Source organism: Clinocottus analis, unplaced genomic scaffold, assembly GCF_023055335.1.
Source record: "Clinocottus analis isolate CAN_PGR_092001 unplaced genomic scaffold, fCliAna1.0.p SCAF_34, whole genome shotgun sequence".
In the NCBI taxonomy this organism is placed as follows: domain Eukaryota; kingdom Metazoa; phylum Chordata; class Actinopteri; order Perciformes; family Cottidae; genus Clinocottus; species Clinocottus analis.
The window spans coordinates 1,403,535-1,418,548 of NW_027176087.1; the positions used below are offsets into that span (position 1 = coordinate 1,403,535).

At 41.1% G+C, this 15,014-nt stretch overlaps 1 protein-coding gene across 3 annotated transcripts in view; it reads right to left on the reverse strand.

Moving 5' to 3' along the window:
- The window catches only part of si:dkeyp-72e1.9 (syntaxin-binding protein 4), a 63,635-nt gene that overhangs the window by 9,107 nt on the left and 39,514 nt on the right, over positions 1-15,014 (reverse strand). For all 3 annotated transcript variants that reach the window (XM_068596149.1, XM_068596148.1, XM_068596150.1), the window contains exons 9-15: positions 9,165-9,271; positions 8,875-9,016; positions 7,845-7,923; positions 4,139-4,227; positions 2,357-2,453; positions 1,308-1,435; positions 1,061-1,153 (exon numbers count right to left, since the gene is read on the reverse strand). In XM_068596149.1, the coding sequence (XP_068452250.1) occupies positions 1,061-1,153; positions 1,308-1,435; positions 2,357-2,453; positions 4,139-4,227; positions 7,845-7,923; positions 8,875-9,016; positions 9,165-9,271 (735 nt within the window). The remainder of the gene's footprint in view (positions 1-1,060; positions 1,154-1,307; positions 1,436-2,356; positions 2,454-4,138; positions 4,228-7,844; positions 7,924-8,874; positions 9,017-9,164; positions 9,272-15,014) is intronic.

Here is a 15,014-nt window from a genome sequence, read left to right on the forward strand (position 1 = left end):
TCATATTTAAATTTGGTAAAACACTGTTTTCATTGTCATTAGGGGAGTCCAACAGTACCACCTTGGATTCAGTAGTCAGGAAGAGAAGCATGATACATGCATGTACTGAAGCTGAACTGCCAACTGTCATACAAACTCACATCGTTGACACTTTTACACGCCTGTTGATGTGCAGAAGAAACTGTGTAGTATAATAATCAATACGACATGTGTGGACAAAAAGTAACTAGCGGAGCGGGTCTGCTGAGTGTAACTGTGGCCTTCAGGTGGCAGCAGAGTGAAGGGAAGGCCTCAGGAAGAACTACAAGTGTGAAGACAACGAACACTGTTACCGTATTACCAAACTAATTCAAGTTTTCTTTTTTTATTTATTCATGTGCATGCAGCTATAATATAAAAGCATGTGTCATCTAAGGAATCCATCTCATCAAACAGACATTATGGGATAGATTCATGAACCACCATCATTCAGAGAGTATGCCTGCACACACTTTTATCAATCAGCAAAATTCATTGTTTCAGTCTCCAGATGGCTTTTAGCAAGATGCTAAATTTAAGGATGTTCCCTTCAACGTTGATTAATCAGCATCATTTGGGATATGCGGTCTGATAGTTAGAAAAATGCTGATCAAACATACCAATTAATCATTGACCGTGATTATTGACTTGACTTTTCATGTTTGTGGTTTTTTAAAATGGTGAATTTGGCTGATGAACTGTTAAAAAGTAAATCCCTCGTGGTTGAGAAGGGATGACCCGTCTCCCACAGAGGGCAATGAAACGTTTAACCACAATGTTACACTTCACTTCAAATTGATCATTAACATTTTAGAGGAGAGAGAGTAAAGGATTTGTATTTTGTATTTTGCATGGACTGATGGACTGAACATGTAGTGACATGTTAACGTTTAACCAGCTCATTTTAAAACTCTCTGCTGGTTGTCCGTAAAGACTAAAGTTAGACTCTGGATGCTCCTGTTGTAAAGATCTAACTGTTGCAGGTCACAGAAGATGTATCCATCCACCAACACTTAGTGTGAGAGTGTGTGTGTGTGTTCACCTTGAGCTGCTTCATCTGGGTTTGCAGCTGCTTCACTTCCGTCTGAAACTGCTCCATCTCCTCACTGCTGTAGCTGCATTCTGATTCATATGTCTACACACACACACACACACACACACACACACACACACACACACACACACACACACACACACACACACACACACACACACAGGTTGGGCTGTTGGTTATCTGTTCTGTATATTCTGTAAGGTGCTGGCCTGTGACAGCGGTGACAGCTGCTTACAGGTGAGTGGAAGGCGGACGTGTCCATCAAACTTGCTGCTTCGTGATAGGAAAACATGAAGGGACCCGCTCCTAAGCCCAGCTCCTCCAGGTTCTCCTGGAAAACGTTCCGGGTGGCCTCCACGAAGTCTGAGAGTCCAAAGACAAGCAGAGACAAAACAAGCTAGTGTGCTGGCTCCTCTATGTTTAATGACCTGAAGGCTCTCTATACGACCTTCAAAGCATGAACGTATCATCACCACGTTCAGAGCCATTGAGAGGCAGTAGAAAGGCACCCTATCTCATTTTGTGCTCCTTCACACAAGATAATTGTTTCTTCCTGGTTCAGACAACCCAGGACTATTACAGGAGAAACATCCACGTGCAGATGCAAAGACACAGACGACCATGGTTTAGGACAGGAGGCAAGATGGCAATTCTGTAGAATAATTGACAACGTTTGCCTGTCGATCAAGTGAGGTGAAAGAGCAGTATATCAGTGATGAAATAGTTTCTGGTTAGGCTATGGGGCTCTGTCGAGATGAATACTTTAAATGCTTTAAACAGACATGACAGCCCTCCATATGCATGCAGGAGGTATGGAAGAAACAACAGCTGAGAAGTGATTGCAGTGCTGAAGAAATGTGATAGTAACCCATGTTGGTTTGGACCTGTGTTTATGATCATGTGTCATTTCAATGTATTTGATAACAAACATTTGAAGATGTATTTTATGAGTAAATATAATTAGTATTTGAATAGTAATTAGTATTAGCAATATACAAATATCATAACACGATACCCATGCTCTGTAAATGTGTGCTTTGCTAGCAGCGGACACAGAGCTGCTCATGGCTCCACAACGTGACACAACATCCAAGTGATGCAACCAGGAAGGACACGCAGCCGTCACACACAGCTGAGGGGATTTCAACACACATATTTCACCTTGCTGTTGAATGAACTGGATGTGTGTGTGTGTGTGTGTGTGTGTGTGTGTGTGTGTGTGTGTGTGTGTGTGTGTGTGTGTGTGTGTGTGTGTGTGTGTGTGTGTGTGTGTGTGTGGTTCACCTCCATAGGCCACAGTGCCTTGTGGGTCTGTGGTCAGACTCTGTTTCAACTTCTTCCTTTTCTCTTCTGTGACATCCAACCCGAGGAAGGACAAAGCCTGAGAGACAGATAGAGAGAGAGAGAGAGAGAGAGAGAGAGAGAGAGAGAGAGAGAGAGAGAGAGAGAGAGAGAGAGAGAGAGAGAGAGAGAGAGAGATGAACAGGGATAGAAATATTTGACCCTGTGCCATTGCAACATCAAACTATTATCAAACTATAACAGTTACATATCTTTTAACTAGTCTTGGTCGTAGGTTGTTTAAAAAAAAGAATGTATACATTGGAGGTGAGTCGTTGATATGCAGTTACACGGGTTGTAGCTTACGCACAAGAGCAGCAGCAGCAGCTCAAACTGACTGGACAGTTGTATCAATAACTCCAAGAACAAACCTTTATTTAGAAGGGTTTATTGTTGGAGTATTGAATTAAATATTGTATTATATAGATATGATATAGATCATTGTAATCATTAAATCACAAGAATAAACTAAAAGACACTGTAGTGCGTTATTATCTTTGATCCGTTGATAACATTTTGTTGGACTGGCCTTTACGCTCCTCACGTTGCAACACTTCTGTCATAAGGTTGATATACAGTAATATGCATAAACTACCACCTCACGACAACTACCGTTTAGGATTCTTTGGTCACATTTAACAGTAGATTTTTTGAGCTAAATATACCCACAATCCACCTCACTCTCTTTCTTTTGCAAAGGAGCCCACAGACCAAGAGATAATTGTGTCTGTATTCAACAATTAAACTCTCTTAACTCATTAATAAATTGGTCAATTAGGACCAATCTATGGCTGAGAGAAAAGTAAACAGAGGGCAGAGACACAAACCAGAGAAGGAGGCAGAGAGAGGGAGCTGGAGGGCAGGGGTGAGCGGGGTGAGCGGGGGATCAATTACAGAAAGTGCTGAAAGGGTAAAATGAAGAGTACAAGTGTGATAAAGCCAGCAGAGAGAGAATACGAGAGACTGCTATAATTGGATGAGGAGAACGCTCGGGGCTGAGAAAGTTGGAAATCAGAATGAGAGGAACCCTCAGTGTAAATCTGCTTTTTTAAAAACCTAAAGGAATGTGTGTAGAAACACACTGAATGCAAAGTCTTTCATACACTTACACGGGTTCTTTGAGTGTTGTTTGGATTAGTGAGAATAAAAAAAGACATGGATCATATCGGTCCTTCACAACCACCAGATATCCCCCCAACTGAACAGCTATGTAATCCATCAGCACCATTATCAAAACTCCAAGTAAGGGAATGATACACACTATGTTGGGATTAATAAACACTGCCCAGACTGTCATGACATGTTGGTCTGGATGTCTATTGTCCACAGAGGATAGATCCTTCTGCTGACCCAATGACCTTTCCTCTTGTACTACCTTCTGGACAAACTTTCTAATGTGTAACGATAATCTTAAAACCAGGTTGCTATTACATTTATTGAGATTGTTGCTGCTCCATTGAGTCATCTATAAGTGACCACAGCTAGGCCGAGCCATTTAGGTTCAAGGATGTGCCAAGTGTGCAGATTGGTGGAACAGTAGACCAGCTCTTTAAAAGACTACTGGAGGGGTCCCAACAAGTCTACATGTGCATCACTGACAAAGAGAGGATGAAGTGGATGAGCAGAGAGGTCAAGCAGAGCTAAAACAAGGAGTGCATGCCCCACAGCCTGAATAAACCACTGATATACTTAGCAACACGGCTCTAAACTAAGACCAGGACTCACCACGTCGAGCTTGTCTGATTTGAGGCGTATGTAGGGGTCCAATGTTATCTTAGGTTTGGTCCCCGTTGGCGACCTCTGGCTGGTTGAACCTAAAGAAAAGGGAAAAGAAACAGGAAGTGGAAAAAAGAGAAGACACTTTAAAATATACAGTTGATTTTCTCAAAGACAAAAGAGGAAAGCAGTGACCAAGGTTTAGAATGTGTATAAAACATATTCTCATCTAGAAAATACAGTATCTGTATCAAAGCAGGGCCACGTGCCTCTACAACGGGTTATGATCGAGAATGTGAGGCAACAGAACACTTAGTAAACAACAGGAGGAGGAATATCATTGCATAATCTGTAATATCAGAGTGGATGGACAGATATTCTCTGTGGATTTGGTGGAAGTGGGTGGTTGTGGTGATAGGGAAGGTGTGTGTGTGTGTGTGTGTGTATGTGTGTGTGTGTGTGTGTGTGTGTGTGTGTGTGTGTGTGTGTGTGTGTGCGTGTGTGTGTGCGTGCGTGTGTGTGTGTGAGAGAGAAAGAGAGAGAGAGACAGAGAGAGAGAGAGAGAGAGAGAGAGAGAGAGAGAGAGAGAGAGAGAGAGAGTGTGCGTGTGTGAGGGTGGGGGATGAAAAGCAGATGATTAAAAAGAGAGGAGTGGAGGAAAGGTGGATGATTTTATGGATGGGAGGGGGCGGGCAGACAGCCAATGCCTAATATTAATTTGATGAGTGTCTGTCCCAGATGTGTTATGGCAGTGGGAACCTTTCCCCTGAGTGTCTGTGTCTGCGCCCCCTGTTGCTGGCAATGGACTCATTCCACTGACCCAAAGGATTTGCACCACCCTTAACCCCAGACTGGTCGTAATGATTGACAGATCTGTTGTTGTGGCAACAGCCGTGCTATGAACCCTGTTTCAGCCACATCAACAATGTGTTGACATTCTAGTAAAAAAAAAACAACAGAAATCAGAAATAAAATATGAAGTGTCAGCTACGAATATGGTATTTCTGTATTTGCCATCACGGCGGCGTTTTTTTGTTGTTAACTGATACGGCTCAAAATGGGGCCTATATGATTTAGAATTTCATGAAATGATGTTCAGACATTATTTTAAAGCATAAGTACATTTTAAAAGTTTTTGCCTGTAAAAAATATTGAAATTATTTTCACATTTTATTTATTAGTTATGAAACGACAATTTCATTGGGTTTACAAAAGGTGGTATGCGAGCAGGCACTGAAATTATTTTAGTGATGGATTCATTCAATAGCATAATGTAAAATATATTACAACATTGTAAAAACACAATAAACAACATTCTCAACAGAGAATTTCCTTTTCTTTTTCCAAGCAGAAAAGCTGCTTGACTTTACAAATTACCGGCGCGACGGATTAACACTGGACCCCAGGTGATACTAGTTGCGTGCAAAAAGGGGTTTACACGGTTACATTTATCTCTCTAACAGGATTGTACGCCTTTGATGTCCTGTGACCATAACACTGCATGAGCGATGAGAGATGAGCTGATGAGAGGTCAGCTGACTTAAGGAGATACGTGTGCATACATGTAAGTATACGTGGGTATGACACAGTGGTATCGATGAGGAGGCTTAAGCTGAAGCACAGATGCCCACCAGCTTCACCTCGGATTCCCATAATTCAACATGAACAACATCGTGTATTATTGTCAGAAGTCAATTTAATTCTTAAATTAAAAACTAAAAAAGACATCCAGCCAGTATTTGTTCCTGCTCACCTCACAACAGCTTGTTGACATATTTCACGGCTAGCAACTGGCTTAACCAATAGGGCCCCGGAGAGAAGCTCATGGTCACAGTACCTTGCAAATAACCTTGACTGCTGTAATCCAGGCCAATAGGATTGGGCTAGGCTGTCAAGTGGCTTTGAGCAGGAACCTATACGAGCGACCCTCAACCTAGAGCTGCTGCTCTGTCACCAAGCGCTTTCTCTTTCTATAGAAACTGAATCTTTTAAATTATTTTCAGTCTTTAGGATGTTCTATGTGTGCTGGTTGGACCCCAGTAAAACCTGTGTTACACCTGTTATTATAATTCATCTAAAGCAACATTAACTGAGGGTATATGGTATGGTTGTTAGATCCAATGAGGTTACAGTGGGCAGAGGTCAGGAGAAATGTATGTCTCTAAGATTCTGATCATGACTGTGACTGTATCAGCATATCTTAGAAACACAATACCAAAACACCTGTTAACATGTGAGCAACAGCAAATGATATCTGAAAAAGATTCAGAATCATCATCATCCATGAGCTGCGAAGGCTTGAGGTAGGTTTTCATTTGATTTTCAAACAGCAGCTGCTATGCAGATTCACTGAGGATAAGGAAGGATAGAACAATAATGACCTACACCCACTATTATCAAGAGGGTACTTTTTCATGATCCCTAACATTCCCGTGTGATTGGAGGTCCCCTGCTGTGCACTGGTTTCTATTAAGTCTCATCCTCTTCTCTCCAGTTAATCCACAATCTCTGTGAGGGAGTAAATGTTCCCCGTTTTTCATTCTCGGATCAGATGGGTTTATCTAATATGTTTCAGATTTCAGGGACTTCCAGGACAAACCACTGAAAGTCTCAACTCTGATTTGACAGGCGTTATTTTTAGGGCTGAGCAAAGTTGAAAAAAATTAACTGATTAATTGTATGATTTTTCTGTGATTAATCTGTTTAATCGCGATTAATCGCATTATGCGCTAAATTTCCAGTTCAGTTCAGTTTGTCTTCCTTAGTGAGAAGCTGCTCGTTGCAGCACCGCTGCTGAGAACAGAAGCTACATAAAAATATGTGCTTTCACGTCAGACTCAATTCGTCAACACTGCGTGTCGGCGAGGCTACGGAAGAGCGCGCACCAACATAAATCGCCTTCAAAGTAAAAGCGGTGTTGCTGTAATGCATTCATAGCGTGCATCTTCTTTATTTATTCTCCGTGTTTGATTGACCTCACACGGGCAGGACTGGGAGAGCGGTAAGACGCCAGGTCTGAAATACGCCGTCTGGAGAGATTTAAACCAATAAGCCCCTCTCAATGTATTTTTTTTTAAAATGCAAAAACAAACATGCAGTTAACGCATGATCAAATAGTTAACGCCATTAAAGGAATGCCAGATTCATTTTGTGTTAACGCGTTAATCTGCCCAGCCCTATTTTATGACATCACTGCTTTGTTAGATTATATAGTTCAAGTAAAGAAGACAGTGAGAGTGGTGGAGGAGAATGGTGGAGGGAATGTAATGGGGGTTCTGGTTCTAGTTCAAATCAAGAGCAGTGATCATCAAGACGAAGATGCCAGACAATCGAAGCTCTCGGCCTACCGATCTTCTGGGGATTTCTCAACACAAAGTTGTTGTGCTCATAAACCCCTGGACCTGGATTCTGCTGGTCACAAGCGTTCATCTACAGGTGTGGGGACAAACAGGGGTGTCACGTGGGCATAACGTGCTGTTTTTGGGCGACGGCGCCTAGGACAGACCGTATCAGAAATGTTGATCTCCCAATATTCTCCAAGATATGTTTTACTGCAAATGAGACAAACACCAACTAACTTCAATGTATTCCTTCAACACCTAAAGAGTCTCTGTAATGTGAAATGGTTCTCAGAACTTTTTAACTGTTCTGTGACCCAATGTCTACACTTGAGATTATCTGTAAGAAAAAAAAAACTGAAGAGAATGTGTTTTACCTGAAATATGAATATCTGGTGGGCAGATGTCAGGAGAAGGAGAAGGTGAGGACACTGGCACTGGCTCCTCTGTACAGATCTACAAAGAAATATTAATGTAAAATTGATAACACAAAAGATGACTTCATGAACATGGATGTCGGGTTCCCAAAGGCAGGGCTCTGAAGTGCTTTGGTAGGACATGTTTGATGCAGGACATCTCATTGAACCTTATTCATCCACCACTACAGTTGGGAGACTGACTATCTGGTGACCTGGAGCGGACTGACCAACGTAGAGCTCAACGCCCTAAAGACAGTGGAGATGGTCATGGATTTCTAGAAGAACGCAGCCCCACCGCCCTGTGGGATTCCTCGTCAACCTTGTGGAGTCCTTCCGCTTTCTGGGCTCCACCCTAACCCAGGACATCAGCTCCATCACCAAGAAGGCTCAGCAGAGGATGTTCTTACTGAGGCAGCTGAAGAAGTTCAACCTGCCAAAGACCATGATGGTGCACTTCTACATCGCCATCATTGAGTCCATCCTCCACTGCTCCATTACGCTGCATATCTGCAGCCTATTATTCACTCTGCTGAGAGGGTGACTAACTGCTAGAATACCTGCCTTGCTGTTCTCTCCCATGTTGCAGTTAAAATCCACAGTAGGAGCAAGCTCCATGTTTGGCAAAAAATGTCATCACTTTGTCATTTTATCTAATTAGACATTTGTGTGAACTTGTCTTTATTAACAAATAAACTAGGGAGTCAATGCCAAAAATGTGTCTTGTGCGGTCACAGTGACCTTTGACCTTTCACTAATTCAAATCAGTTAGTCATTGAGTCCAAGTGGACGTTTGTGCCGGGTGTGAAGAAATTCCCCTCAAGCGTTCCTGCAGTACCACACTCACAAAAATTGGACGAACAGACAAACAACCAGAAAACATAATGCCTCCAGCCATGACTGATGAACTCAAGGAAGAAATCCACCAATAGAATGTACAACACTGTGAGACTTTGTGGTCTGTTTTGCGATGAAACAAAGCATAGCTGACCTCTGGTGATCTGATGTGGACTTTCAAGCGTCCAGAGTTGTAGCTGTTGCCTGCAGCTCGCTGGACCCCATTGTGGAGAGATGTGCTGCTGGGGAAAAGTCCTTTCCCCGGGATGAAGGCTATCTCCACAGCACTGTCTTGGCTAGAGACACAATCCATACGAATGCAAAGACTTAATCATGCCGTGACGTACATAAAAGCAGGAAAGAGGGACAGCTGTGGGTATAGCTGACTAATCCCTACTGAGATCGCAGATGTTACTCACTTTGAGTTTGACAAGAACCACTCACCTGACTTTGACTTTGTTCAGCATGCTTTTGGCCTCTTCGTGGGTCACACCTATCAAGGACTCCTTGTTAACGGCAATGAGCTGATCTCCAGGCCTCAAACGTCCGTCCTGCACAACAGAGACAGATTGTCACGTTGAACTGAAGAACACAGGAACATACTTCCCTTTGATGGATAATCTGTTCATACATTGAGAAATCTTCTTAAATCTTATATGGAGGATGTAACAACTGTAACAGTGTTTTCACGGCTCTCTCTCTAAAAAGACGATAAAACAGCTGCAGCAATTACAGACGACAGAGTGCTCGTGATATTTCACATTTTCACTGTATTCCACCAGATTTAACCATTTTCACTTTGTAGGCCGATCTTTGGTATATTTGCTAGTTATATTGAGTGATTGGTTTGTGTGTGTGTGTGTGTGTGTGTGTGTGTGTGTGTGTGTGTGTGTGTGTGTGTGTGTGGGTGGGTGTGTGTGTGTGTGATATCATTTTTAAATCAACATCTGATTTATCAATGTGAACATTTATTGTGCAAACTACAACAACTTTGAAAACTTCAACAACAAAAGAGAAACAACAGAACAAAATGAAAGGCTGCCATCCCAGAATGCATGGTTTTACACTGCAATGACGGTGAGATTAAAACATGTGGTTTTCATAGAAGTCAATGAGGCCTTTTTGGCCACAGAGGTGTCCAAGGGGAGTATTTGACACTGCATGAAAAATACTAATGCAATCAAATCAATTTTGTTGCTAATATTTGACCTTTCCAAGACTCAAATCACCACCAAAACCCCATCACTATACTATTTATTATGTGGAGAATAATCTAACTTGAAACCCATATGGGCAAACACAGGGGAGGCCACCGTGGAAACTGCAGACAAACCCACTTGGGACCCTTATCTGCAGCCCGAATGTAAACCTTATGGGCCCCACATGGACATGCTTGGTGGGCTGTTCTCTTATCTTAACAATGGCTTCCTGTTTGCTTGTTCTGAACGGTCCAGACCTCTGAAGTGTGCTGACTGGCAGGGTTTTCCCACCTAGTCAAGTCAATTGTATTTATGTAGCGCCAAATGGCCTTATCTCATGACACTATTCATATAAAGCAGGTCTAGAGATGTAGCCTGACCAGGACCGATGGGATTAAACATGGAGATGTGCAGCAACAACTACAGCTCTGATAAGCATAGCTGCATAATTCCCTAGCAGACTCATCCCATACAGGAAATCACTGTGCATGAAATGCTAGCTCGCTTCCTATATGATATGGGATTAAGAGTTGGGATTTAGAGGAAATGGACAACCTGCTTCCATAAGCACAAGACTGTGAATCTGAGAGCGTAAGTGTCAGTAGCTGATGTAAAAGAGCCAGGCATTAGTTTAGTGGAGAGTGAGTTAAAGAGACTTAATGACAGTGTCTACATACAGTGTTGCTCTCCTGTGCATGTACACAGTTGCATGTAGTTCTACTACTCCGTACCATTCACCATCTGGCAGTAGGGATTTGAGTCAGTAGGTCAGTGAAAAAGAAATGGACGATAATAAATGCAATGCATACATGTCTGCTGCACTGCAGCCTTATCCCTCAGAAAAGAGTGTGGAGAGATGGCTATGGCATTTGCTTTTAAACCTCTCTGGAGCAGTGGAATAAACTGAGACACAACATCTGACATCTGACAATGACCTAAAAAGCTCTCAAGAGAAGTGAAGAGACCATGAACCCCTAGAATGGTTGATTACTGCAGTGGTAGCTATGCCAGTAACAAATCTTTAAATAAAGTTTAAAAAAAAAATGTTGAGCCCACAATAAATAAAACAGTTAACATTCAAAAAATGTTGGCAAGTATGCAACACAAGTAATGCTGAGATCAGACTGTTTCTGTATTTTAAGATAGTGACCGTGTCAGATTGAGCAATCATGTTAGTGCCACTAGTAGGGCAGCACATGACATCTTAGTTCTATAATCCTATTCCTTCTCAAAGGTTCTGGAGTATAGACTAATGTTTCTATACAGAGAATATGCAGTTACATAAGGGTTTATTCCACAGTATGTCCGGAATATTCCTCGTTCTTTTGCCTGCACCTTTACATACTGATATAATCACCTTCATCACTTAAAACAGCTGAAATTATTCTATAATAATAATACTAATTCTAATAATAATGCACAGTGTTGTACATGAAAATCTGAAATAAGACAAAGGGGAGTACAATTTGTATGGGAAATAATACTAAAATAACCATGAAAAAGACCGAAATAAACGTGTACTTTTTTGACTTTTAAATTTATTAAAGTTATAAGAAAATTCTTTGAAAAGTATTTTACTCAAAAATTAATAATAATAATAATAATTAATGTTATTTAGTTAGTTAATTTTAGGAGCTATTAGATAAAAAGAAAAGAAAGAAACCCGAGAAATTGATATGCATAAACTCATCATTTATGGATTATGCTGGATTGGAGTACATGGATGTCGATATGACCCGAAGAGAGAGAGAGAGAGAGAGAGAGAGAGGAATCAAAACACGTATCAAAAACATTTTTGCGGCAAAATGTCACAATACTGATAGAAATCCATTTGGCAATTCTTGTAACAAAAGATACAAACCAGTTCTCAAACAACTTTCCACAGGGATCATGGGATACATGCGTAGCCCCGAGGCCCTCTCTGTGCTCACTGTCACTCACTGGCTTCTAGAATAAAAGTGATGTAAATCCTGGCAGGACATGTGCAACCAAGAACATCTGCTTAGTAACAGCTCTCTTTAAGCGTATTCCTCCCGCCATTCTCCTCTTTTTTCCTCCTTGTCATTTTGCCCAGAGTTGACAGCGAGTGGGCGGGCAGAGAGGCGAGGAGGATGGGATGAGCAGAAAGAAGCAGGGGAAGCTGGAGAGAAGGAAGAAGGCAGCCGTATGTGGAAACGTAGGGTGTGTAGGTTTATTTCAGGGCACTTTAACGTCAATTCATTCTAATTCCCCTTCAATCTGTGAGCGCTTAGCTGACTTCCTGACAGGTGGAGGTGACCTGAGTGAGGTCATGTTTGGAAAGTGATAACATCGTCATCTTTCAGATGTCTCTTCTACTCATGTATGTATATTTTTGGCAAACCTAAACACAAGCAGTGTTGTTATCCTACACTGTCTCTTTTGACATTGCTGTTTAATACTAAGTACACTCCTTTAAACAACTGTCCCTCATAAAACTAAATAGTTTGTAGTTTATTGAAAATTATATATTTGTTTACTTTCTGCATTGGCATTAAATGAGAATTGTAAAGAGCAGAAATGTCCCAGAATACTGGGCTGAGTAAGCACTGAGTATTACTATTATTAAATGATGCACCATGATCGATGGCCAAAACAACATGTCACAATAAACTAGAAAGATCCTTTCACAGCAAGACAGTGAAGTGATCTGAAGGTTGATGCATTGTGGAGCCAGCATTCCAGTGTTATGTCAACCTGACAAACTGGAGCCATCTGTACCGAGGAAGCCTTCATGTGAACGTATCGCTCTGTGCTGCTCTCTCTCCTCAGGCCGTTGCAGGACCAGCACTTGTTGCTTTGTTTTTGTCGAGCAGATGCCTGTGTGAATGGAGTGTTCTCTGCATTCCCTCAGAGACTGAGGCCAGGGTGCAGAGCTCATGCATCATGTTTAACAGCAACTTCCCCTCAGGATGAGTGGAACATTTACTGTTTGTCTGCCTTACCTCCAATGCTAAATGCTTCCACCAATGCACTGCTAAGCAAGATCCTTCAGCGCTTAGTTTGTCTCAGGACAAAAACTCATTATTTTTGTCAACAAATCCAATGAAAAGAACAAAATCAACAATAACTTAATACTGCTAAAACGTATTATGTGTGTACACCTAAATGAGCCACATGGAACACACAGAGCAGTTTGTGCAAGGTGAGTCCTCGCTTGATGCCTGACCTTCACACTCGGTGCAGTGTGTCGAGAGCAGCACTTTACCAGTGTACCAGAGCAGCACTGACACTGAAACAACACAATCGCCAATAAATATTGTATGATAGTGTTTAATATTCTTTAATCCAGCATGAATTCCTAAATATTCAATAGGATTTAATGAACCCATAGGACTGTTATGTTTGTCACAGTCAGGGAGTCAAGATGACACTGCAGATAACTGAGAGAAAACTGCTTAACTTTTCTCAGCTTTTGAACTATGCTACTTTTTGTTTGTGATATTTGTCAATTTTACAAATTGTTGCTAGTATTTATTTGTACATTTGCATGTCTTGATGACAAAAATTAAACAATTAAGACCTTTCAAAAATAAAACTGCGCTGGAAGGACTCTTTCTCACTTTGCTAGAAGAGTGAATAAACTGCCAGTTCCCACCAACCCATAATTTGGCACTACAAACCGCTGCATCATGGGAAATTCAAAGCAACACAGTTGCATCACCTCTGTTATGGCCTCCTTTCAGCAGTTACCAGTTCGGATTAGCATTTATTTGATTATTTTATTTAATTTTTTTTAAGAACGTCACGGCTTGGCGACTTTATTGCTAAATTACTCTCGAAGCCAGATCGCGGCCTCATATCCTCTGGCAAGGAAGTTGCGTTACCTTATCTTAATTTATATAGTTAAAAAGTTGCCTCACATATTACAAGAAACACAACAACAAAAATAAAACACAACAACAACAAAATAAAAATAACAAAAGAGCAACGTACAAACAAAAATATCAAAACCCAGAACATATAATATAACACCTAGAGTCAGGTGAACTCTGGAAGGCAGTGTAATAAAAGGTTTTGAGCCGGGCTTTAAAAGAAGCCACTGACTCAGTCTGCCTTATTTCCTCAGGAAGCCTCGGGGCTCTTATCCCCAAAGCTCTGTCCCAATTAGTCTTCAGCCGAGAGACTGGAATAGATAGAAGATAGAAGCGTAGGATAGAAGAACTGAGATATATTGAGGAGTGAGACCATTTAGTGCCTTAATTACTTATAAGAACCTTATAATGGAGTCTCAAATGTACAGGAACCCGTGGAAAATGGTAAACGATAGACGGACAATGAGCATAAGGTTTGTTATTTTCAGCTATTGTTACTTTCAGTCTACAATACTTTTAGTTCACGTTACTTTAAGTTAATGTTACTTTAAGTGTTAATGTTACTTTAAGTATTAATGTTACTTTAAGTTAATGTTACTTTAAGTGTTAATGTTACTTTAAGTCCATGTTACTTTAAGTGTTAATGTTACTTTAAGTTAATGGTACCTTAAGTGTTAATGTTACTTTCAGCTCTGGATACTTTTAGTTCCTGTGTTAAACTAATCGGAGGCCAAAGCTGCAGAGGTCTGCACCTCTGTCTCTTCTACCGCCCTCCATCTTGTTCACTTCATTTCCCTTTAAGTAGTCCCTCACTGCTGCATTGCATCCATCTCAGTCATGTTTTAACCTGATATCTTTGTGGTCCTCAAGTACTTGTGCTACCAAACTGTAGGGAATTTCTTTTGTTAACCAATAGCAATGTTAATGTGTGTGCTGGTTGTTTAAGTCAGCAAGTATTTGCTAACATGTGTATGTGTATGTGTGTGTGTGTGTGTGTGTATGTGTATATATATACATATATATATGACTCAATAAAAAATAAATTAATGCAGCTTTACACGTACACTCCAGATTAAGTTAAATCACCTAATAGTAGCACTAAATCCTAAAAAGTAGGAATTATATTAGTTACTACCCGGATGACAGTTCATAATTTCAGACTCGCCTGTGTTCATTTATCATGTCTTTGGTTACACGATAAAAACATCCTGGTCTGGCCCGGAGCAACATCGCTCCCTCTAATAATCCTATTTCAGAGATTG